The sequence below is a fragment of the Bufo gargarizans genome, chromosome 2, assembly GCF_014858855.1.
Source record: "Bufo gargarizans isolate SCDJY-AF-19 chromosome 2, ASM1485885v1, whole genome shotgun sequence".
Classification (NCBI taxonomy): Eukaryota; Metazoa; Chordata; class Amphibia; order Anura; family Bufonidae; genus Bufo; species Bufo gargarizans.
Window position 1 is genome coordinate 695905819 of NC_058081.1, and position 23536 is coordinate 695929354.

At 42.6% G+C, this 23536-nt stretch overlaps 1 protein-coding gene across 5 annotated transcripts in view; it reads left to right on the forward strand.

Moving 5' to 3' along the window:
- LOC122927020 (serine/threonine-protein kinase SBK1-like) overlaps window positions 1-23536 on the forward strand; it is a 106901-nt gene that overhangs the window by 36962 nt on the left and 46403 nt on the right. Inside the window, exons 1-3 of one of the 5 annotated variants that reach the window (XM_044278564.1) lie at window positions 11971-12013; window positions 13947-14037; window positions 14449-14517. Coding sequence is in view for 1 of the 5 variants with exons in the window: in XM_044278561.1 (XP_044134496.1) it covers window positions 17432-17486 (55 nt within the window). In the remaining 4 variants the exon portion in view is untranslated. Of the gene's footprint in view, window positions 1-9702; window positions 9754-11896; window positions 12014-13946; window positions 14038-14097; window positions 14518-17421; window positions 17487-23536 lie in introns of those variants that run through there. The other 4 variants (XM_044278563.1, XM_044278565.1, XM_044278562.1 and 1 more) reach the window with 4 other exon arrangements.

Here is a 23536-nt window from a genome sequence, read left to right on the forward strand (position 1 = left end):
TGTGGTATTCAGCTCCTCCTCTCGTTAGCCTCTCTCAGCTGTCATGTGTTGGACTAATTGCTTCCCTTTAAATTCTTCCCCAGAAGGCTTTTCTGGGCGGCTTATATTTCTTCCTGGAGTATGTGTGCATGCCCATCTGGTTCTCCTCTCCTCTACAAAGTTAAGTGTTAAACTGTTATCTGTTATTTTCTGTTTGCTGGATCCCAGGTGACCCTGACTCCCTCCGTGTCTGATGTAGGGAGCCGGTGGTCGTGTCCCCTCACTATTGTAGGGTGCTCAGGGGTTATATAGTCAAGGTACGTGGATATGCATACCTCCACCATTCGGATCTATGCATAGGCTGAGCAGCCAGGGAAAGTGCCAGGTCTTCTACAGGGGTCTCCCTTTTGTTCCTTAGCTTTTGGATCCAGCGAGTCATTTATGCATGTTGTTTTGCCTTGTTACCTGTACACATTCCGTGACATAGCCTCTCTCAGCTGTCTTGTAGTTGGACTGATTGCATCCCTTTAAATTCCTCCCCATAATGCATTAGTGTGCGGTTTATACAACTTCCTGGAGTGTGTGTGCATGCTGATCCTATTTCCCAGTCTTCTACAAGATAAGTGTTGTACAGTCATTTGTGATTTTATGTTTGCTGGATCCCAGGTGACCCTGACTCCCTCCGTATCTAGTGTAGGGAGCCGGTGGTCGTGTCCCCTCACTATTATAGGGTGTTCAGGTGTTATACAGTCGAGGTACGAGGATATGCGATCATCTACCATTGGGATGTTCGCATAGGCTGAGCAGTCAGGGAGAGTGCCAGGTCTTATGCAGGGGTCTCCCTTTTTGTTCCTTAGTTTTGGATCCAGTGAGTCATATGTTCATTTTGTATTGTCTTGTTACCTGTACACCTTCTGTGACATTATAAACCGCCAAAACCGTCTCAAGCATGGATCCGGTTTCACTTTTGACTGAACGCTTTCAGGGTCTTTCATTGGAGGTAGCTGATCTCCGTAAGACTCTTTCTCAGTTTCTAGTGACCGGTTCAGCTTGCGTTCATGGAGTTTGTTCTGAGCCTAAGATCTCGCTCCCGGATACGTTCTCCAGGGGTAGTGAGAATTTTGTGCGTTTTAGAGAGGCTTGCAAACTCCATTTTCGCCTGCTTCCCCATTCCTCTGGTGATGAGGAACGGAGGGTGGGGATCAATATATCGCTGCTCAGGGGTAACGCTCAGTCGTGGGCCTTTTCGCTGCCGGTGGGGGCACGGCCCCTCCGTTCAGTGGATGAATTCTTTTTAGCCCTGGGTCAGATATATGATGATCCGGATCGTATTGCTTTGGCTGAGTCTAGACTACGTCAGTTATGCCAGGGTAAACAATCCGCAGAGATATACTGCTCAGAATTTCGGAGATGGGCAGCTGATACTGGTTGGAATGATGCTGCACTCCGAAGTCAATTTTGCCATGGTCTTTCAGAGGGATTGAAAGATGCATTTGCCTTTCATGAGAGGCCTATCTCCTTGGACTCTACTATGTCTCAGGCCGTTCGTATTGACAGGCGTCTTAGAGAGAGAGGAGAGATATCTCCTTCCTGTCATACTCAATCCCAGGACAGTGCAGCGGTCTCATTCTGTGCGCAGGGGTCTCAGTCGCTCTCAGCCCCTTCTGAGCAGGAGCCCATGCAGCTGGGGTTGATTGCCTCTGACAATAGAAGATTCAGCCCGCAGGGGAAGGTTTGCTTTTGTTGTGGAGGAATAAATCATTTGGCAAATGTTTGTCCCTCTAGGAGATTCAGGCAGTTTTTTGGGAGTAATAAAGAAACAAAAGGGAAAAAAACTTTTAAAAATGTTCCATCTGTTACTATTGCCAGGGTTGAGGCGGAAATTGAAGGTTTTCCGTTTGCTTGTAGTTCCCGTTTTGTCCTGCCTGCCAGGGTGGCGCTAGAGAGCAAGAACATTTTTTGTGAGATTTTTGTAGATAGTGGAGCAGCTGTCAATCTCATTGATAATCAATTTGAGATAACTCATGGTTTCCAGGTATGCACTTTGGGAAAGGATATTCCTGTTTTTGCTATTGATTCCGCTCCACTTTCTCAGAAATCATTAAAGGGCATAGTTCACAATATCCGTTTAATTGTGAGTGATGCTCATGTTGGGGATGTGTCATGTTTCGTCCTTAGCGGATTACCTATTCCTCTTGTGTTGGGGCTACCCTGGCTCACTAAACATAACCCCACCATTGATTGGCAAGCGAGGCAAATAATTGGTTGGAGTGACTTTTGCAGAGAGAATTGCCTCACGACATCTGTTTCTGAGGTTTCTACTAAGACTGTACCACCTTTTCTCTCTGAATTTTCGGATGTCTTCTCTGAGAGTGGAGTTCAGGATTTGCCCCTGCACAGGGAGTACGATTGCCCTATTAATCTCATCCCAGGCGCCAAGTTGCCTAAATCTCGTTTATACAATCTTTCCCAACCTGAAAGGGTCGCTATGCGTGCTTATATCTCTGAGAGTCTGAGAAAAGGACACATACGACCCTCAAAGTCACCTGTTGCCGCTGTTTTTTTCTTTGTTAAGAAAAAAGATGGTTCTTTAAGACCTTGTCTGGATTTCAGGGAGCTGAACAGTATCACTATTCGTGACCCTTATCCGCTTCCTCTGATCCTGGATCGATTTAACCAGATTGTTGGGGCTAAAGTCTTTTCCAAATTAGATCTAAGAGGGGCATACAAGCTGGTCAGGGTCAGAGAAGGAGACGAATGGAAGACGGCCTTCAATACCCCTGAGGGCCATTTTGAGAATTTGGTTAGGCCTTTTGGTTTGATGAATGCCCCAGCCGTTTTTCAGCATTTCGTGAACAGCATGTTTTATCATTTAATGGGAAAATTTGTATTAGTGTATTTGGATGACATTTAGATTTTTTCTCCTGATTTCAAAACTCATAAGGAACACTTACGTCAGGTCTTGCTCATCCTGCGGGAGAATAAATTATACGCAAAACTGGAAAAATGTGTGTTTGCGGTTCCAGAAATTCAATTTCTGGGATTTCTTCTCTCCGCTTCTGGTTTTCGCATGGACCCCGAGAAGGTCCGCGCTGTGCTTGAGTGGGAGCTTCCTGAGAATCAGAAGGCGCTGATGCGTTTTTTGGGCTTTGCCAATTATTACAGGAAGTTTATTTTGAATTATTCCTCTGTTGTTAAACCACTCACTGATATGACCAGAAAGGGGGTAGATTTTTCTTCCTGGTCGGTAGAGGCGCGTAAGGCCTTTTCTAATATCAAGGAGAGTTTTGCTTCCGCTCCCATCTTGGTACAACCTGATATTTCTCTACCCTTCATAGTTGAGGTTGATGCTTCTGAGGTGGGTGTGGGTGCGGTCTTGTCTCAGGGTTCCTCTCCTGCCAAATGGCGACCGTGTGCCTTTTTCTCGAAGAAACTCTCCTCCGCAGAGAGAAATTACGATGTGGGAGATAGGGAGTTGTTGGCCATCAAATTGGCTTTTGAGGAATGGCGCCATTGGCTGGAGGGAGCCAGACACCCTATTACCGTGTTTACGGACCATAAAAATCTGGCCTACTTGGAGTCAGCCAAGCATCTGAACCCGAGACAGGCCAGATGGTCTTTGTTCTTTTCAAGGTTTAATTTTGTTGTCACGTTCCGCCCTGGGGTTAAGAATGTGAAGGCGGATGCCCTGTCACGTTGTTTTCCGGGAGGTGGGAATTTTGAAGACCCGGGTCCCATTTTGGCTGAAGGTGTGGTGGTCTCTGCTCTTTTTCCTGAATTGGAGGCAGAGGTGCAGGTAGCCCAGTCAGAGGCTCCTGATCTTTGTCCTCCTGGGAGGTTGTTTGTGCCTCTCGCTTTAAGACACAAGATTTTTAAGGAACACCACGATACTGTCCTTGCTGGGCACCCGGGGGCAAGAGCCACAGTGGATCTCATCGCTCGGAGATTCTGGTGGCCTGTGCTTCGTAAGTCGGTTGAGGGTTTTGTGGCAGCCTGCGAGACTTGCGCTCGTGCCAAAGTCCCTCATTCACGGCCATCAGGTCCTCTCCTTCCCTTACCCATTCCTTCCCGTCCTTGGACACATCTGTCCATTGACTTCATAACGGACCTGCCTCATTCCTCGGGGAAGACTGTGATTCTGGTGGTGGTGGACCGTTTTAGCAAAATGGTGCATTTCATCCCTTTTCCTGGTTTGCCCAATGCTAAGACGCTGGCGCAGGCATTTATTGATCACATTGTCAAATTGCATGGTATTCCTTCAGACATAGTCTCTGATAGGGGCACGCAGTTTGTTTCCAGATTCTGGAAGGCTTTCTGTTCTCGCTTGGGGGTTCGGTTGTCATTCTCTTCTGCTTTCCACCCGCAGTCAAATGGCCAGACAGAGAGCGTCAATCAGAATCTGGAGACATATCTGCGCTGTTTTGTGGCGGAGAATCAGGAGGATTGGTGTTCTTTTTTGTCCCTTGCTGAGTTTGCTTTAAATAACCGTCGTCAGGAGTCCTCTGATAAGTCACCATTTTTTGGTGCATATGGGTTTCATCCGCAGTTTGGGACATTCTCGGGAGAGGGGTCTTCTGGTTTACCTGATGAGGACAGATTCTCCTCATCTTTGTCATCGATTTGGCAAAAGATTCAGGATAATCTAAAGAGCATGAGTGAGAGATATAAGCGTGTGGCAGATAAGAGACGTGTGCCTGGTCCGGACCTGAATGTTGGTGATCTGGTGTGGTTGTCTACCAAGAATATCAAATTGAAGGTTCCCTCCTGGAAGTTGGGTCCTAAGTTTATTGGGCCTTACAAAATCCTGTCTGTCATCAATCCTTTTGCCTACCGTCTTGATCTTCCTCAGACTTTTTAAGATCCATAATGTTTTTCATAAGTCCTTATTAAAACCTTATGTTCAACCCATTGTACCCTCGCCTTTGCCTCCTCCTCCGATTATGGTTGATGGTAATCTTGAATTTCAGGTCTCTAGGATTGTGGATTCTCGCGTTGTCCGCGGTTCTCTCCAGTACCTCGTTCATTGGGAGGGTTATGGTCCTTTACATTAAGGCCACTCATCTCATCAGGGCTTTCCATAGGTCCCATCCTGAGAAGGTGGGCTCTGAGTGTCCGGAGTCCACTCGTAGAGGGAGGGGTACTGTCACAACCAGACATCTGAGAAGCTCTGACAGATGCCTTTCAGAACCTCCTCCTTGAGCTTTCTTTGTTTTGGTTTTCAGTTCCTCATCTCGTTAGCCTCTCTCAGCTGTCTTGTAGTTGGACTGATTGCATCCCTTTAAATTCCTCCCCATAATGCATTAGTGTGCGGTTTATACTACTTCCTGGAGTGTGTGTGCATGCTGATCCTATTTCCCAGTCTTCTACAAGATAAGTGTTGTACATTCATTTGTGATTTTATGTTTGCTGGATCCCAGGTGACCCTGACTCCCTCCGTGTCTAGTGTAGGGAGCCGGTGGTCGTGTCCCCTCACTATTATAGGGTGTTCAGGTGTTATACAGTCGAGGTACGAGGATATGCGATCATCTATCATTGGGATGTTCGCATAGGCTGAGCAGTCAGGGAGAGTGCCAGGTCTTATGCAGGGGTCTCCCTTTTTGTTCCTTAGTTTTGGATCCAGTGAGTCATATGTTCATTTTGTATTGTCTTGTTACCTGTACACCTTCCGTGACAGTCAGACATTGATGCTGAATAAAAGAGGACCTGGCTTACAATACCTGTTCTAATTCCCAAAGGTGTTGGATGAGGTTGAGGTCAGGACGTTGTGTGGACCAGTCAACTTCTTCCACCTCAAACTCACCCAACTGTTCCTTTATGGTCCTTGCTTTGTGCACTGGAGCACAGCCATGCTGGAACAGAAAAGGACATTCCCCAATCTGTTCCCACAAGGTTGTGTCACAACCAGACAGCTGAGAAGCTCTGACAGAAGCTTTTCAGAACTTCCTCCTTGAGTTTCTTTGTTGTGATGTTCAGTTCCTCATCTCGTTAGCCTCTCTCAGCTGTCATGTAGTTAGACTGATTGCATCCCTTTAAATTCCGCCCCATAATGCATTACTGGGCGGCTTATACTACTTCCTGGAGTGTGTGTGCATGCTGACCTTGTTTTCCAGTCTGCTACAAAGTTAAGTGCTGAACATTTATCTGTTATTTTCTGTTTGCTGGATCCCAGGTGACCCTGACTCCCTCCGTGTCTGGTGTAGGGAGCCGGTGGTCATGTCCCCTCACTATTGTAGGGTGTTCAGGGGTTATATAGTCGAGGTACGTGATATACAACCATCCACCTCTGGGATCTTTGCATAGGCTGAGCAGCCAGGGAAAGTCTCAGGTCTTGTGCAGGGGTCTCCCTTTGGTTCCTTAGCTTTGGATCCAGTGAGTCATATATGCATGTTGCTTTGTCTTGTTTCCTGTACACCGTCCGTGACAGGTTGTAAGCGCACAATTGTCCAAAATGTCTTCTTTGCTGAAGCATTAAGATTTCCCTTCACTGGAACTAAGGAGCCTAGGCCAACCACTGAAAAACACCCCCATTTTCTTCCTCCACCAAACTTTACAGTTGGCACAATGCAGTCAGGCAGGTAATGTTCTTTTAGCCTTCATCAAACCCAGCCTCTTCTATTAGACTGCTAGATAGAGAAATATGATTCATCACTCCACAGGACATGTTGCCACTGTTCCTCAGTCCAGTCGTAGAGTACTTTACATCACTCCACCCAATGCTTGATATTGTGCTTGGTGATGTAGGGCTTGTATGGAGCTGCTCAGCCATGGAAACCCTTGCCATGAAGCTCCTGGCACTGCATGGTTTTTGTGTTGATGTTAATGACACAGGAGGTTTGGACTCAGCACTGGGTGACGACGCTCTGTAACTTTACGTGGTTTCTATTACTTCAGGGCTGGGGTGATTTTATACACTTGTGGCAATAGGACTAAATGAAACAACATTCACATGGCAGTTTAAAAAAAGACCTTTACAGACGGCAAAATGGTCAATTTTTAACAGGCATTTTTTCACTGATGCCTTTCTGAGAAATTACTATTAAAAACAGTTCCCTTCAATAGTATTGGGACTATCAGTCCTTGAAAACAGCCAAAATAGGATATGTGCTATTTTTTTATGGCTGTTATTCATGGGGTGTCAAAAAACGGCAGTGTGAATAACCCCATAGACTACCATTGTTCTTAAACCGGTTATGTGACAGCCATTAAAAAACAAACCAAAAAAAAACACAGAAATGCCATGGACTTGTTTTTACTGTAAGGACAAAGTAAGGACAAATCTGTACTTCACAATCCTAACCACTTCACTCTCAAACAGTCCCAAATATAATGTCATTACCTTCTTTGTCAAGCCCCTTCCACCTATTCCAGGGCCCATTAACTTGACTCCTAGTTTAAGAACAACACCTATGACATGTCAAGAGACAATCAAACTCTCCCTATGGTTACCAAATGTTCAACCTTGCACCTTCTCTACATTAGACTCTTTTACAGAGTAAAATGTCTTCTCTACTCTCTTCTCTCTCAGCCTACCCACCTGCAGTAAAAGTAAAAAAATTAAGCACTTTGGATAGGACTAACAGACAATCCAGTTGAATGTGTTTATTAAATGTAAAAATGTACCATTTTGTTTCCAAAAGGAGAACATGTTCTGAAATTTCGACAATTTCTTTGTCAAGTCCAATGTTTAAACGGTTTAATATGGCCATGCATTTACCAGTAAGTAGCTCATTTGCCTGAAGTTTCTACCAGTGCTATTCAAAGTGCAAAATCTATCTCCCTTTACTACATTTTGCACAGCTCAGTAAGTTGAGTGACCTATGACTTTTTCCTCTTTATAACATCTAACCACCTGTCCTTTTAATCCTATACCCAAACATCTTGTCCATGCTGTCACCACCTGTTACCCACCAATTTTTCATCCTCTCTTTCTCATATGGTTCTTTCTCTTCATCTTTTCTAATGCCCTGTTTCCAACCTTTAATTTGCTTCTAAACTTCTGGAACAAGCATGCTCAACCTACGGCCCTCCAGCTGTTGTAAAACTACAACCCCCACAATGCCCTGCTGTAGGCTTTTCGGGCATGCTGGGAGTTGTAATTTTGCAACAGGTGGAGGGCCGCAGGTTGAGCATGCCTGTTCTAAAACATTTGGTCTATACTTGTCTGGTCTACTAACTCTCTTTTCTAGATCTATGCATTATTTCAATAAAGGACATCAATTAATACTGCTTCACACATTCTGCCCCTTTGGCTTTAAGGATACTGTCCTATCCCGGTTTTTCTCAGGTTTCTTTGACCATGCTTTCTATGTGTCTTCTGCTGGTCTGCTTTCTCTACCCATCCTCTCTCTGATAGCGTTCTCCTATGTTTATTGTTGCACCGCCTTCTTTTTTCTCTATAAAGAATTCCAGTTGGACAGACTATCAGTATTTTTGGTTGTCACTACCTATTTTATGCTGATGATACCAACTATATTCATCCTCCTGGAACATTTCTTCAGCAATCCTAAAACACTTATGAATGTCTGTCAGCTGTCTCTTCCTTCATGTCCTCTATAAATGTCAAACTAAATGTTTCTAAAATGCAGCCCCTTCCTTTGGCTCTATAAACTTTTTCACCTAAAACTAAAACAAAACCCTGCTATCCTCCCTACACATCAGGCCCAATGTTTCGAGTTATGCTTGACTCAGGTCTTTCCTTTCTTCATCACATTCAATCCATTGCTAAATATCCTGCTACCTTCACCTAAAAAAAAACATTTCTTGTATCCATCCTTACCTTAGTGCTCAGTTCTAAGCACTAATTTAGTCCTTGATCATTTCTCGACAACAAGAACACAGCAGCCAGGATGATCAGACTGTTTAGTAGAAATTTTGGACCATGCAAATAGGTTTATGTTCTCGAATATTTCTGAGGTGCCTTGCATACATAGCCCTCTTTGGTTCATTCCACAGCATCTTAAAGGCTAGGATTCTGACTTGGTCATTCTTTTTTAACAATTCTTAAGTTGATAAAAGCTAGTTGCACACTAGCGTCAGAGATCCGGCAGGCTGTTCTGGCCGGGAACAGCCTGCTAGATCTCTGTGCATTCTGGCACTGCTGGAGGTTTGTAAGGCTCCATGCGTCTCCACTCACTCTAATGGGGACCGACGGAGATCCGGCCACATTCTGGCGAATACGCCAAGAATTTGCCAGAAGAAAACTGCTGCCGATTCTCTGCATATTTGCCGGAGTGCAAATGGATCTCCGCCGGTCCCCATTACAGTAAATGGGGCTGGACGGAGCCTTACAAACCTCTAGCAATGCAACCTCTAACGTGTGCTTTGGGTCATTGTCTTGTTGCATCGACCAATGTGTTCTTTTGAGTTTGAGATCATGGACATTCTCCTGTAAAATTCTTCGAAACACCTTAGAATTCTTTGTTTAATCAATAATCACAAGGCATCCAGAGTCCAGATCCTTAGGTTTTCTTTTTTTTCTAGACATACTGTAGTGTTGTGAATTTGTGCTAAAAACATAACTTCCAATTTTCTCTCATCTGTCCACAGAAACTTTTCATTGTGGAACATCAAGTTATTGACACATGACTTCCTTGGCTGTGTCCTTTCATAAGCACCATTCTTGTTTAGTGTTTATCTAATAGTAGACATGAAAAGAGTTTTTTGTAGTTTGTACAGTCTTCTATTGGTCTTTTGCTGCTAAACCATTTTTTTTTTCTCATTCAGGATTGCCCTTTGAGCTCTTGGAGTGATCTTAACAGGACACCCACTACTGGGGTGAGTAGCAATAGTCCTAAATTTTCTCAATTTGCAGATAATTTGTCTAACCATAGAGAACCTTTTGTCTAACCAGAGCCTTTTCCACCACCATGAATCTCTCTATAACACATCTTCTCTGTTCTTTTGAAAGGCATGGATCACACTAATCAATCTTTATTGAGAAGAACAGACTTGTCAGTAACTAGGCTTTGTGTGCCTTTATGTAATGGTAGTGTGAAACTCACACATCTAATCCTACCTCCTTGATGGAAATTACTTTTTGTCAATTAGCTCTTGGAAAAGTTACTAAAAGAGAGGTTCATTTACTTTTTCTCCCTGCACTGGGGATATTTACTCAGTGCGTCTAATAAAAGACCTGAATAAGGCTCTTTGTGTATTTTTTGTTTAGTTACATTGTGTTTGTCTATAATTGCAGCAAATAACAATCATACCACATTTTAATAGTAATCAATGTAGAAATCCAGGTACTTTCAAAGGGTTCACTTACTTTTTCTTGCAACTGTAGCTACATCTGTCATATCACTCTGCACTTTATATCCATGTTGGCTGAGATACTGGGTGGTGACAGGTTTATGCAGCCTTATTTATACAGTGATCCCCATGCCAGGCTGGGCCCTTGGATTATATATTGGATTATATTACCGTGTACCTATTGTGTCACCACTCCCATTCCATTTACAATGTGAGCTCCTATGGGTATAGATATTTCTCCTTTTGCTACATTGTTAACTTATTTTCATTAAATATAATTTTACTTTCCTTCCCAAATATAAAACGTTGCACAATATGTTTGTACTAGTGTTAACGCAGTGGGTGTAGAACCGCTGTGTCAACCAACAGATTAGACTTTTGGCTAATCGTAAAGGCGTTATCCTGACTGTCCCCTGGTATCCACAATTTAACCCCTGTACAAGGAACTCGAGTTCACTGCAGGGGAACCACTAGGCCAATAACTCCTGTAAAGTATTCTTTGTGTGATTGACAGTTGACCCGTGGAGGTCAGAGACACCAGTGCTGGGCATCGAGGGGTCATGCAAATTGTAGTCATGGACAGGCCGAGATCATGGCAGGCAGGGTATGTGCTAAACAGTAAATGGTTTGAAGTCAGGGCAGAGAAGGGTCAACACGGGGGTCAGGCACATGTCAGATCAGCAGATGAGGGTCAGAATCCAGTAAACAAGCATAGGTCACTACATTGGCAGTACAGATTAGAGTTTGGGCTAATACTAAGGGCATTATCCTGACAGATTATATTTAGGGCTAATCCTAAAGGGATTATCCTGACTGGCCCCTAGTATTCACACTTTAACCCCTGTACAGGGATCTGGAATGTACTGTAGGGAAACCACCAGGCCACTGACTTGTGGAGTATTCTTTGTATGATTGACAGTTGACCCGTGGGGGTCAGAGACACCAGTGCTGGGAACCGAGGTGCCATGCAAAATTGTAGTCAGGGACAGGCCGAGGTAGGGCAGCAAAGTATGTGCTAAACAGTAAATGGTCTGAAGTCAGGGCAGAGAAGGGTCAACACGGAGATCAGGCACCTGTCAGATCAGCAGATAAGGGTCAGAATCCAGTAAACAAGCAGGGGTCAGTACATTGGCAGACACCAGAAATAGCACACCTTTGCAGGAACTAGCAAGCTATGGGAAGGTGTCTTAAAGGGGAATTCCCATCACAGACAATGGGGGCATATCGCTAGGATATGCCCTTATTGTCTGATAGGTGCGGGTTCCACCTCTCTGACCTGCACCTACAATGAGAACGGAGCGGGGAATCGCTGCTCCCCGCTGCTCCCATACAAGTGAATAGGAGCGCACTGCGCATCCGCGACCCCACTCCAATTCAATGGCTATTTTCAGGAGCCCCATAGAAATGAATGGAGGGCGGCTGTACATGCGCAGTGCACCCTCCACTATTTTCTCTGCTCTGTACTCCGTGTAGGTGCGGATCCCAGAGGTGAGACCCACACCTATAAGACAATGGTGGCATATCCTAGCGATATGCCCCCATTGTCTATGATGGAAAAAAACCTTTAACTACGCCAGGATTGCCAGCTATTGGCTAGTAAAGATTAGTGTGTGTGCACACCGACACTTTAAGAGCTGGAGGGATGGCATGTGTGTGCCCTATCGGCACAGGGAGAGAAGCCAAGCCAGCAAGCAGGCAGACCACAGCTTGCAAGGAGGAATAGAACGATCCTGGCGGCTGGACCTGCCGGGAAGGGTGGAGCCAGGATGCCTGAGACCTGGGACCAGTAAGTGAGCTTCAGGCCGCATACATCTACAGTCATGTGAAAAAATTAGGACACCCTTTGAAAGCATGTGGTTTTTTGTAACATTTTTAATAAAAGGTTATTTCATCTCCGTTTCAACAATACAGAGAGATTAAAGTAATCCAACTAAACAAAGAAAACTGAAGAAAAGTCTTTTCAAGATCTTCTGTAAATGTCATTCTACAAAAATGCCTATTCTAACTGAGGAAAAAGATAGGACACCCTCACATGTATTCCCTCTTAAATTGGCTCAGATCTCACACAGGTATATCACACCAGGTGCACATAATTAGTAGATCGTTACTCTGCATGTTGAATGAGGCTTGCCCTATTTAAACCTCAGACATTTAGTTTGGTGTGCTCCTGACTGTTGAAGTGAGAGTGAGCACCATGGTGAGAGCAAAAGAGCTGTCAGAGGACTTCAGAAAAAAGATTGTAGCAGCCTATGAGTCTGGGAAGGGATTTAAAAAGATCTCAAAAGATTTTGAAATCAGCCATTCCACTGTCCGGAAGATAGTCTACAAGTGGAGGGCTTTCAAAACAACTGCCAACATGCCCAGGACTGGTCGCCCCAGCAAGTTCACCCCAAGAGCAGACCGCAAGATGCTAAAAGAGGTCTCCAAAAACCCTAAAGTGTCATCTCGAGAACTACAGCAGGCTCTGGCTACTGTTGATGTAGAAGTACATGCCTCTACAATCAGAAAGAGACTGTACAAGTTTAACTTGCATGGGAGGTGTGCAAGGAGGAAACCTTTGCTTTCCAAGAGAAACATCGAGGCCAGACTGACATTTGCCAGAGATAAAGTTGACAAAGACCAGGACTTCTGGAATAATGTTCTTTGGACAGATGAGTCCAAAATTGAATTATTTGGACACAACAGCAGAGGACATGTTTGGCGTAAACCAAACACAGCATTCCAAGAAAAGAACCTCATACCAACTGTGAAGCATGGAGGTGGAAGTGTCATGGTTTGGGGCTGCTTTGCTGCAGCAGGACCTGGTCAGCTCACCATCATAGAATCCACGATGAATTCTACTGTGTATCAGAAGGTGCTTGAAGAACATGTGAGACCATCAGTTAGAAAATTAAAGCTGAAGCGGAACTGGACCATGCAACATGACAATGACCCAAAACATACTAGTAAATCAACCAAAGATTGGCTGAAAAAGAAGAAATGGAGAGTCCTGGAATGGCCAAGTCAAAGTCCAGATTTGAATCCCATTGAGATGCTGTGGGGTGACTTGAAAAGGGCTGTACGTGCAAGAAACCCCTCAAACATCTCACAGCTGAAAAAGTTCTGCATTGAGGAGTGGGGTAAAATTTCCTCAGACCGATGTCGAAGACTGGTAGATGGCTACAAGAACCGTCTCACTGCAGTTATTTCAGCCAAAGGAGGTAACACTCGCTATTAGGGGCAAGGGTGTCCTATCTTTTTCCTCAGTTAGAATAGGCATTTTTGTAGAATGACATTTACAGAAGATCTTGAAAAGACTTTTCTTCAGTTTTCTTTGTTTAGTTGGATTACTTTAATCTCTCTGTATTGTTGAAACGGAGATGAAATAACCTTTTATTAAAAATGTTACAAAAAACCACATGCTTTCAAAGGGTGTCCTAATTTTTTCACATGACTGTATATACATTAAGATTTGTAAATTGTGTATTATAAAGGAAATGCACTGGTTTTAGGTTTAACATGAAAATGTTCCATTCCAATTAACGCTCTCAAATCACCCTTCTCGAACTGCTGGTACAAGATGTACCCACTACAAGCACTTTATCGCTCATTTGTACAAAGTCAAGTACAGTTCCTTTGTATGGCTGCAAATAAACATAAAAGACATTGCACATTTTTTCTTTGTTGTCAGCTGACACGACACAACGGAGTTGATGTACTGTTCCTCTGTCTAATTTTAGAAATCAACTAGAATTGATGTGTGAATGACATGACCCAAGGAAAAGAGTGTGTGACTGAAACAGAAGAGAACAACTTGCCAGAATGACTTATGTATGTACTCACAGAACACAAATAGACAAAAAAACTCAAGCAACTCACTCACATTTCACGAAGAAGAGATAACGAGAGAAAGCAAAGAAATAAAAGAGGAGACAAAAAACAAAACCAAAAAGAAACAAACCACACACACTAACAACATACTGTCCAGCTACACGTCTAATGCCCTGCACTCCGGCTATACATTAACCCTGTTAGTCTGAGCTGCTGTAGGAAAGGCAGGTAGTTCAAAGCATTCATCAACAACACTTCTGAGTGATAGATCTAGCTGGGAGAGAGAGAGAGAGAGGTTTTCATACAATAGCAAAGTCAGCACCACCCATGATATTGCTTAAATCAGCAAGACACTTATACAGTACTCTGCATTTCTTCAGTGACTTTTTATAACTCTTGCCACTTGAACAGTTAAACATTTGGAATCTTGCTCCAGCTAAGACCTTCAAGCAAACGTACAGGAGACACTCATCTACGAAGGTAAGCGGTGATTGCATGTGAAACCTTACAAGGAAATTGTTTTACATAAAAGTATTCTGACCGATCGTTATGCCGAGTGCATGCATGTTTGGGGCAACTTGTGCATCCAACGTATGCGTCTGAATATTCAATGTGCTCCTCCGTGTCATGGTGAAAGTTTTAAGCTGACTTCAGCTTTGACCGAATAACTAGGTAGAAAGGCATAAAACTGTAAAAAACTATGTATTAAAGTGGAACATGTTAAAGTATTTCATATTCGAAAGTGATTATTTTTAGTGGAGTGTAAACTCTTTGTGATACTGATCAGTCATGCTGGAGGTGTCCACATGTTGTAGGTGACCTTAGATGTGTTTATAATTGCTTTTTAAAACCTTCCATATTGTTTTATAGTAAAATAAAAAAAATAGATCTATCTATCTTTACATAGGACTGTACTGCATGTCAATTGTTTCCTTGTTTCCACTGCATACAACCCACCTAACAGGTTGACACTACATCAGTAGAAACACAAGATGGTAGGGCTTGTGCAGTGTGGACAACTCCCATCCCACCTTACCTCCAGTAGGGCCTAAGATTGAGGGCGGGTTTTCACCAGCGCTAGGAATTCCATCATAGTGTTTCGTTATAACAGAGTTATAATAGAATATAACGGAATTCTAGGACGTAATGCAAAACAGACGCCTTTAAGAGGCATTCCGCTTTGCTCCGTCCTAATACATGTCTATGGGCACACATAACGGTTCAGTTTTTTTTCCATTGTTCATGATGGGAAAAAAAAACGTCCTGTCGACAGGGTTTTTTCTCTCTGTCATGAATAACGTAAAAAAACGGAACTGTTATATGTGTCCAACTCTATTATAACAGAAAACTGTAACGGAATTCTTAGCGCTGGTGAGAATCCGCCCTAAATGGAAACTAGATTGGAGCACACAGAGAACATTATTGTCTCAATTATTAATTTATTTTTACTATTTTTTAAATTGAGAATGAATTGCTAAAGATTGTGGAGAAACAGCCTTTAGAGGGGTATTCTAGCAAAAACAAAAAACAATAAATGGTAGATTTGTGTTAGCTGTTCTTCTTACACCAATAGTTTGAAATGAGGGCCAACATGCATTCTTAACTATGGTCCTGCAGCTGTAAGTGTCACGGACGTAACGAGAAATACGGACATCCCGACGGCAGTAAGTGGCAGGAAATCTGTGAGACTGGCAACACATGGTTTGATCTGACAGGTTTTCTTTGTGGATCAATAGGTGTCTGTGTTGTTTCTGGTAATGGCCACACCTCTTGCCTCCAGGTGTTGCTTATTCGGTCATTTAACCTTCGTTATTTATAGTTGCTTCTCCCACTATGCTGTGCGGTTTATAACTTCTGTGCCTGTGGATTGTTTGTGGTTGGATCTCTGCTGAGTTCCTGGTGCTTCCATAGCCTCGTTGAAGTTAAGTCTTTCCTTTCCCTTTTGTATTTTGTTTGGGTTCTGTGTGTTGCATTTCCCTACTGTTTGTATTAGGCCTGAAGTAGACTCCTGTTCGTCCTTCCATTTGAAGGAACAGGCAGTCTCGTGCCTGCCATTAGTACCAGGGTCCTATAGGGCTAGATAGGACTCTAGGTATTCCTGCATATGAACTCACCTACATTTGGGGTCTGTTCATACTGGTAGTCAGAATTTTGGTTAGGGTTTTCACTAGGAGGTGTCCATCTTCCTTCCCTAGTTCTCAGGTCTTATTCCCTGTTTCCCCCTTCCCTCCTATGCTCGGTGTGGTGTTTCCCTCCCACACCGAAGCGTGACAGTAAGGTGGTGAGGGATTGGGGTCACTCCTAATGATCAATGAAGGTCTCACTAGTTTGACTCTCACTGATCTTGCATTGGATAGGGGATGTTTTAGGCCAGAATATACCGTACGTTTCAGATCAAAACTGGAGGTTCCCATTGCAAAAAACCTACCGAAAACTTCTTGGTGTTTAGCAATTTTTTTTAACAGACCCAAGCTGAATGGGGAAAGGGGAGAAATAGGTAGTGAGACTTGTATCTTTCAGAGGTTTATTTTTCCATAAAGCCCATCTTATGTCTCAAACACTTAATGACCCTACTGAATTGATTTTAAATTTGACGTTATTCTTAACATTCTGTTCAGTAGAATTCAGTAGAGTCATGAGAAGAAGGTTGGTGTCAGGACCACCGGGTTAGACATGGTAGACCAATAGATAATATGAGATCTGCACTCCAAAATAAGTTAAGTCTTGGTGCACAAAGAGGACAAGTGCCAATCATAAAGTATTAAAAGTTCTATGGCACGCCAGACATGTTTTTTAATTGCTTTAAATCAAGGTTATGTATTTTCCATACAGTGTAGTAATATATAGAGAACAATTTTAGTCGAATACGCCACTGATAAGGAAGAACGCTATCCAGAGCCATAGCGTTCTTTCTTACAGCCACAGATTCTATTGAAAAAGGTCATTTCTCTACCGAAATGTCCGGAAATTATGAGTGGCTTATTCAACTAAAATTGTTCTGGATATGTCTACACTGTATGGAAATGACATAACTTTGATTAAAAGCAATTTAAAATGGGTGGTTGTCATTTGCTCATAGGCTTGTATGAGAAACAGGTCAAGTCAGATGGACAACTAAGCTCAAAGGTCAAATAATGAGAGAAGTTTCTAAATACTGTAGATCAGAAATCAGGTCAGATAGCAAAATTTAAAAAAGTTAAATGGGAATGCAATGAACATTTATTAAGTGGTGCACTGTGCCAGAAGATACAGTAATAGCCATAAGAACCCATTGGCCAGCACATCAAGGTTTCCTGAGCACTCCCTCTTTATATTTGTTGAAGAGATATGTGCTAATCACAGATTTACAGCAGCAGCAGTCAAGGAGGACAGAAGCTACTGGACACTTCCCAGGATGGAAGGTGACATAATCAGGAGCCCAGGAGCAGGTATAGAAAGCCTGCCACCAAGTGGGTATCACGGCTTGGGGGGGTTGCTACAACGGAGTTGACTTTACCTCTGCACTGCAATAAACAGTGGTCTGACAAATGCTGAAATATTTCAATATACACAGATATTTAAGGCTATCAGTAAATTTACTTTTTCCCTTCCCATTGTAACAAACCTGTCATTGAAGATGTATTCTTTCCCGGCAATTTTGGAGAACATAAAAAGATGTACAAAATAAGTTATAGAAGGAAAGTTCTTTTTTGGCAAATAATTGTTGGCCAAGAAAGAATGTTTCTTCGATAACAGATTTGTTACACTCTTTCATATTTTCTATCAGTTCTAATGGCAACTATTGTGAACTTACCTGTGGTCTCTGTTCTCATAAGTCACCGGGGACCTTGTCTACTAAAGATATTATCAAGTCATTATGTTAGATCTTGTCTTCAACTCTCATGGTGTTGTCCATGGCTACAAGAAATATTGTGGACATCATCATTAGGTTTTGTTTTGTAAGGTTAGTGATCATGACCCACCAATTTCAATTGGATTGATCCCTTATTGGTACATTTTTAATGGCCTACTTGCAGAATAAGTACATTGAATCACATAAGTTACTATGTGTAAGGAAATTTGAAAATAGATACTGTACAGTGAAACCTCTTTGAGATGACCACTGAAAATTCCCTCGAGAAATGGTCTTCTACAAGGGTGTTCTTTTCAAAGAAGACGGCTAGCCTGCAGAAAATCTGTCATAGGAGATTTGGTCGGGGTTAAAGGGGTGGTCTTCTCAAGGAGGTAGTCTTTTGGAAAGGTATATTGCTCTATAACACTGAGGTGACAAAACATAGTGGTAACATTTTTCATGACTGAATGAACAAATGAGAAATGCCGAATCATTGTGAGAAATATCAATGGTCAGAGATGAACAGCTATTTTATGGTATAGCCATATTGTCTATCTACCATGGAGTATTTTGTGCCTAGTTCTTTATAGAACATGAAGTCCTATATGTAGGCAGTATGGTATAAAGCAAAGTAGCTGAGCAGAATGTTGCATAGTTTTGTGAGAAAATATTTAGTATAACTTGTATATTACTCATTGAAACACCTGGTCTTTCTCATAGCAGTCCAGAGGGCGGTCCTAATCTGTGATGGACAGCTATCTCCGCCTGCACATATATTCTAGGAAGGCTGTCAATCACTGTTAGGACAATCCACTGGATTTCTAAGCTTAGAAAGGATTTAAATTAATATTTAAAGATACACGTTATATAGATTTTTTTCCCATAAAAAATCAATTTGCTCATCTCCTCGTGCTCTAACATGCTGCTTGTAGATCCCATGTCCAAATTGTGAGGTTCCCTTTAATGGCAAAATCTCCAGTGCATTTCATCCAGCATTGCAATACTTGACCAGCGGGTTAGTTTGCTGACCCTTTTCATCACTCAAAAAAGTTTTCAACTTCTGGTTCAATTTCTTTCATGATTAACTGGTTTCTGATCAACCGTAACTAGAGATAAGTGAAATGATTCTAAATTAATCTAAATTATTAAAAGTTTCCCAAAATATTCAGACTCTAGCAATGGCAATGGTGTCGTTTGTTCACTCACAATACACTTTCACCACAGCAGCATATGAACAGTTCACAAACCATGCAGTTTCAGAAATACTGCCACCTTTGTCCCAAAAGCTAATAATCCTAAAACCATTTACAACTCTGATAAATCATAAATTTTACCCATGACAGCAACAAGGGACATGTGTGCAGACAGCCTATCGCACACTTTATGCACCCACATAGCCAGCTCATGACCCATGACTTTCTTCATGAGCTACACAATGTGACTCGACCGTGTATATAGCTATGGGTAAACGCATGGTTGACGGTGTTAACAAACAGCCTATTTAAAAACACACTGCGCCATTGCAGTTATTATGCTTTTTCATATTACAAATGTTCCAAAAATTGTCTCTTATTGGGGGCAGATGGTGTTTAAACGTACATGGTCTAATTGTAAAAAAAACTGTGGCTTGTTGAGAGCAAGCATCCAAAAATGATGCCTTAAGGGGTGCAGATACCTGTCCCTGTTTATACATACAAAAGTGTTACTGTGCCAGCCTGAAACAATTCTTTCTTTTACATAAAAAAATAGAGGAAAAAAAGCGGCACTCACCGAATCTTCACAAATCGTAGCTTTAGTTTTGGGTTAAAACATAGTGTATGCGGGTCACAATTGCAGCAAAGTAAGCCTTACTTTTCTGCAATTGTGACCCGCATCCGCTATGTTTTAACCCGAAATAAAGCTACGATTTGTGAAGATTTGGTGAGTGCTGCTTTTTTCCTCTATTCTTTATGCGATTATTGGTCTGCTTGTTCTGGCTGAGCACCACCTATTTCACTGTATGGTTGCTGAGAGAAGTGTTGCTGATATCGGACCACATTAAGTAGTGCCGGCTGTGATTTATTTTTGTTGTGAATTCTTTCTTTTAATTGGGAGCAGCAGCAGTACAATGTGGATGTGGAAAGGCTAAGGTAATAGTGGCAAGAGGCAATAACAGAAGTGTGGAACAGACAACAGACAGGCAGTAGATGTGTGCTTGGCTGTAATGGGGTAGCAGCAGCCGCTGCCATATGGTACAGAACATGATGGTAGGCAGGCAGACAGCAACAGTGGCATGATGGGATCAGCGATAAAGAGTCACCATCAGCAATAGGAGATATATTCGTCGGCCTCAGACGGAGGTGTGTGAACATCCTCAGTGATGTTTAGTACACTACAAGAGGACAACTTTGTACATTTGGGTGTGATAACGCCACCTGCTGTACTTAAAATCCTTTCCGAGATGATGCTGGAGACTGGGCAAAACAATACTGGGCCAGTACGGCCACTGATCTAATATGCCTGCCCAGTAGTCCATGCGGTCAATAAGGAGAAGGGCCACAGTTCAGGTAGGACTGAACCCGGTTGTTTGGTGGGGGGCAGAGAATGGCCTCCTCATCAGACATGCAGGCAGCTGCGCCAAAATATGCGGCAAATTGTGTACACAGTGTATCCTGGTAATAAAGCAATTTGGACTCCCTTTTAGCAACAGGAAAACATTCCCCCATTTTCCTTTGATAGTGAGGGTCTAGAGGCTCGGCTATCTATGCTAATGATATGCCTGTCAATACATAAACAAGCAAGCATACAGCTGACCCTGCTTGCCAGTGTGCCCAAGGACCCAGTTCCTTATGAGTCTGCCCACTAGGGGTGAGCAAATTGCGCTTTGGATCCAAGATTTGAAATAATTTTTTTCCCCAACTTCGTTTTAATGCTGTACGGAGATCTGTCTGTGCTTCAGATTCCTGTTTTAAATTGTTTTTAAAGTTTTAGAATCGAAGGTCAAAGTTCTTCACTGAGGTCTCATGTGACTTTGGACTTAACGAATTTTGCCTCCGCAAAGCCCATACATTTTAATGCTGTACAGAGAAAGGTCTTCGTACAACATTAAAATGAAGTTGGGGAATAAATCTTGGTTCCGAAGTGCAATTCGTTCACCCCTACTGCCCACCACTGTGGTGATTGGTTATCATGACCGATGTTGTCATCCAGTAGCTTCCTGCTCCTCCACCATCTCCTCCTCCTCTAGTGGAAGCTTCTTATCCTCATTATCCTCCTCCACTGGACTTTCTCTATGTGGGTCAGCTATAGGGCAGCCAACAAGATGTGGAAGATGTTCTTCTTCCACCATCCCTTGTTACATCAGCATGAGCAGGTCTGGCACGCTTTGAGCCTGGCTGCGCCCACAGTATTAGCAGTTTCACCAGTTCCCAAACTGACCACAAGAGAAGTATATCTGGCACTGGCAGGTTTGTTATTTTTTTTAAGTTTTGCCCTTATGTTTCCTCTGCTCTTTATTGCTGCTGTGGCCACCACCACTCTAGTCCTCTGATCCTCCTTTAGTAATGCAGTTATTACAGTAAAATTTGTTTACTAGCACAGGTATTTTGCAGTAAAAAGATTTTGCTGTAACTACAGTACACGGTATCTTGAAGCAATAAAACATGTTCATTAAAAAGGATATAGTGATGCAGTTTTTGCAGTAAAATGCCTTCACTAACATAGATATAGTAATGCAGTGTCTGGCGTAAAACGATTATGCTGTAACTACACTGTATCTTGAAGTAATACAACACGTTCACTAAAATTGGTATATTGGTGCCCTGAAATGTGCTGAAATGCCAGGTTACAAATGGTAGACAAACTGAAACAGTTTTTTTAGAAAAGAAAAAGGGGTGGGTAATTGCTCAGTGTTTTCAGCAGAATGTACAGTACAGACCAAAAGTTTGGACACACCTTCTCATTCAAAGAGTTTTCCTTATTTTCATGACTATGAAAATTGTAGATTCACACTGAAGGCATCAAAACTATGCATTAACACATGTGGAATTATATACATAACAAACATGTGTGAAACAACTGAAAATATGTCATATTCTAGGTTCTTCAAAGTAGCCACCTTTTGCTTTGATTACTGCTTTCCACACTCTTGGCATTCTCTTGATGAGCTACAAGAGGTAGTCCCCTGAAATGGTTGTCACTTCACAGGTGTGCCCTGTCAGGTTTAATAAGTGGGATTTCTTGCCTTATAGATGGGGTTGGGACCATCAGTGGCGTTGAGGAGAAGTCAGGTGGATACACAGCTGATAGTCCTACTGAATAGACTGTTAGAATATGTATTTTGACAAGAAAAAAGCAGCTAAGTAAAGAAAAACGAGTGGCAATCATTACTTTAAGAAATGAAGGTCAGTCAGTCAGCCGAAAAATTGGGAAAACTTTGAAAGTAAGGGCTATTTGACCATGAAGGAGAGTGATGGGGTGCTGCGCCAGATGACCTGGCCTCCACAGTCACCGGATCTGAGCCCAATCGAGATGGTTTGGGGTGAGCTGGACCGCAGAGTGAAGGCAAAAGGGCCGACAAGTGCTAAGCATCTCTGGAAACTCCTTCAAGACTGTTGGAAGACCATTTCAGGGGACTACCTCTTGAAGCTCATCAAGAGAATGCCAAGCGTGTGCAAAGCAGTAATCAAAGCAAAAGGTGGCTACTTTGAAGAACCTAGAATATGACATATTCTCAGTTGTTTCACACTTGTTTGTTATGTATATAATTCCACATGTGTTAATTCATAGTTTTGATGCCTTCATAGTCATGAAAATAAAGAAAACTCTTTGAATGAGAAGGTGTGTCCAAACTTTTGGTCTGTACTGTATACTATTGATGCTGGAGGTGCGGGTAATAAGCCTATGAACTATAGAGACTTTGCAGACGATCGTGTCCAGATTAGGTCCGGATGCGTTGCGTCTGTGATCAGGGAAAATCGTGCGAGTAGGTACGAAATTGCAGTAAGAACTGCGATTGCTTTCTGATGTTCAGTTTTTATCGTTTTGCACGCGAGTGATAAAAAACTGACTGTGGTACCCAGACCCGAACCCAGACTTCTTCACTGAAGTTTGGGTTAGGTGTTCTGTATATTTTATTATTTTCCCTTATAACATGGTTATAAGGGAAAATAATAGCATTCTGAATATAGAATGCTTACTAAAATGTGGCTTTAGGGGTTAAAAAATAAAAAAATAATTAACCTCACCTCATCCTGTTGTTCGCGCAGCCGGCATCGTCTTCTTTCTTCTTCTTTCAGGACCTGCCAAAGGACCTTTGATGACGTAATCGCGCTCACAACATGGTGAGCGTGGTGACGTCAGCGCAGGTCCTGCTGAAGAAGATAGAAGATGATGCCGGCTGCGCGAGCAACAGGATGAGGGGAGTTAATTATTTATTTTTTTAACCCATAAAGCCACATTTTTGTAAGCATTCTGTATTAAGAATGCTATTATTTTCCCTTATCAATTTACTTACATCATCTCATAACTTGGTCCGGGGTAGCGGAATCCATAACGCAATTCTTTGATAACCTGATCCCGAACTTTAGACTCCGAACTTAAAACACAAGTTCGCTCAACACTACTAGCAACCATGCGTGAAGATCGCACCGCATCCACACTTGCTTTCAGATGCTTGCGATTTTCACG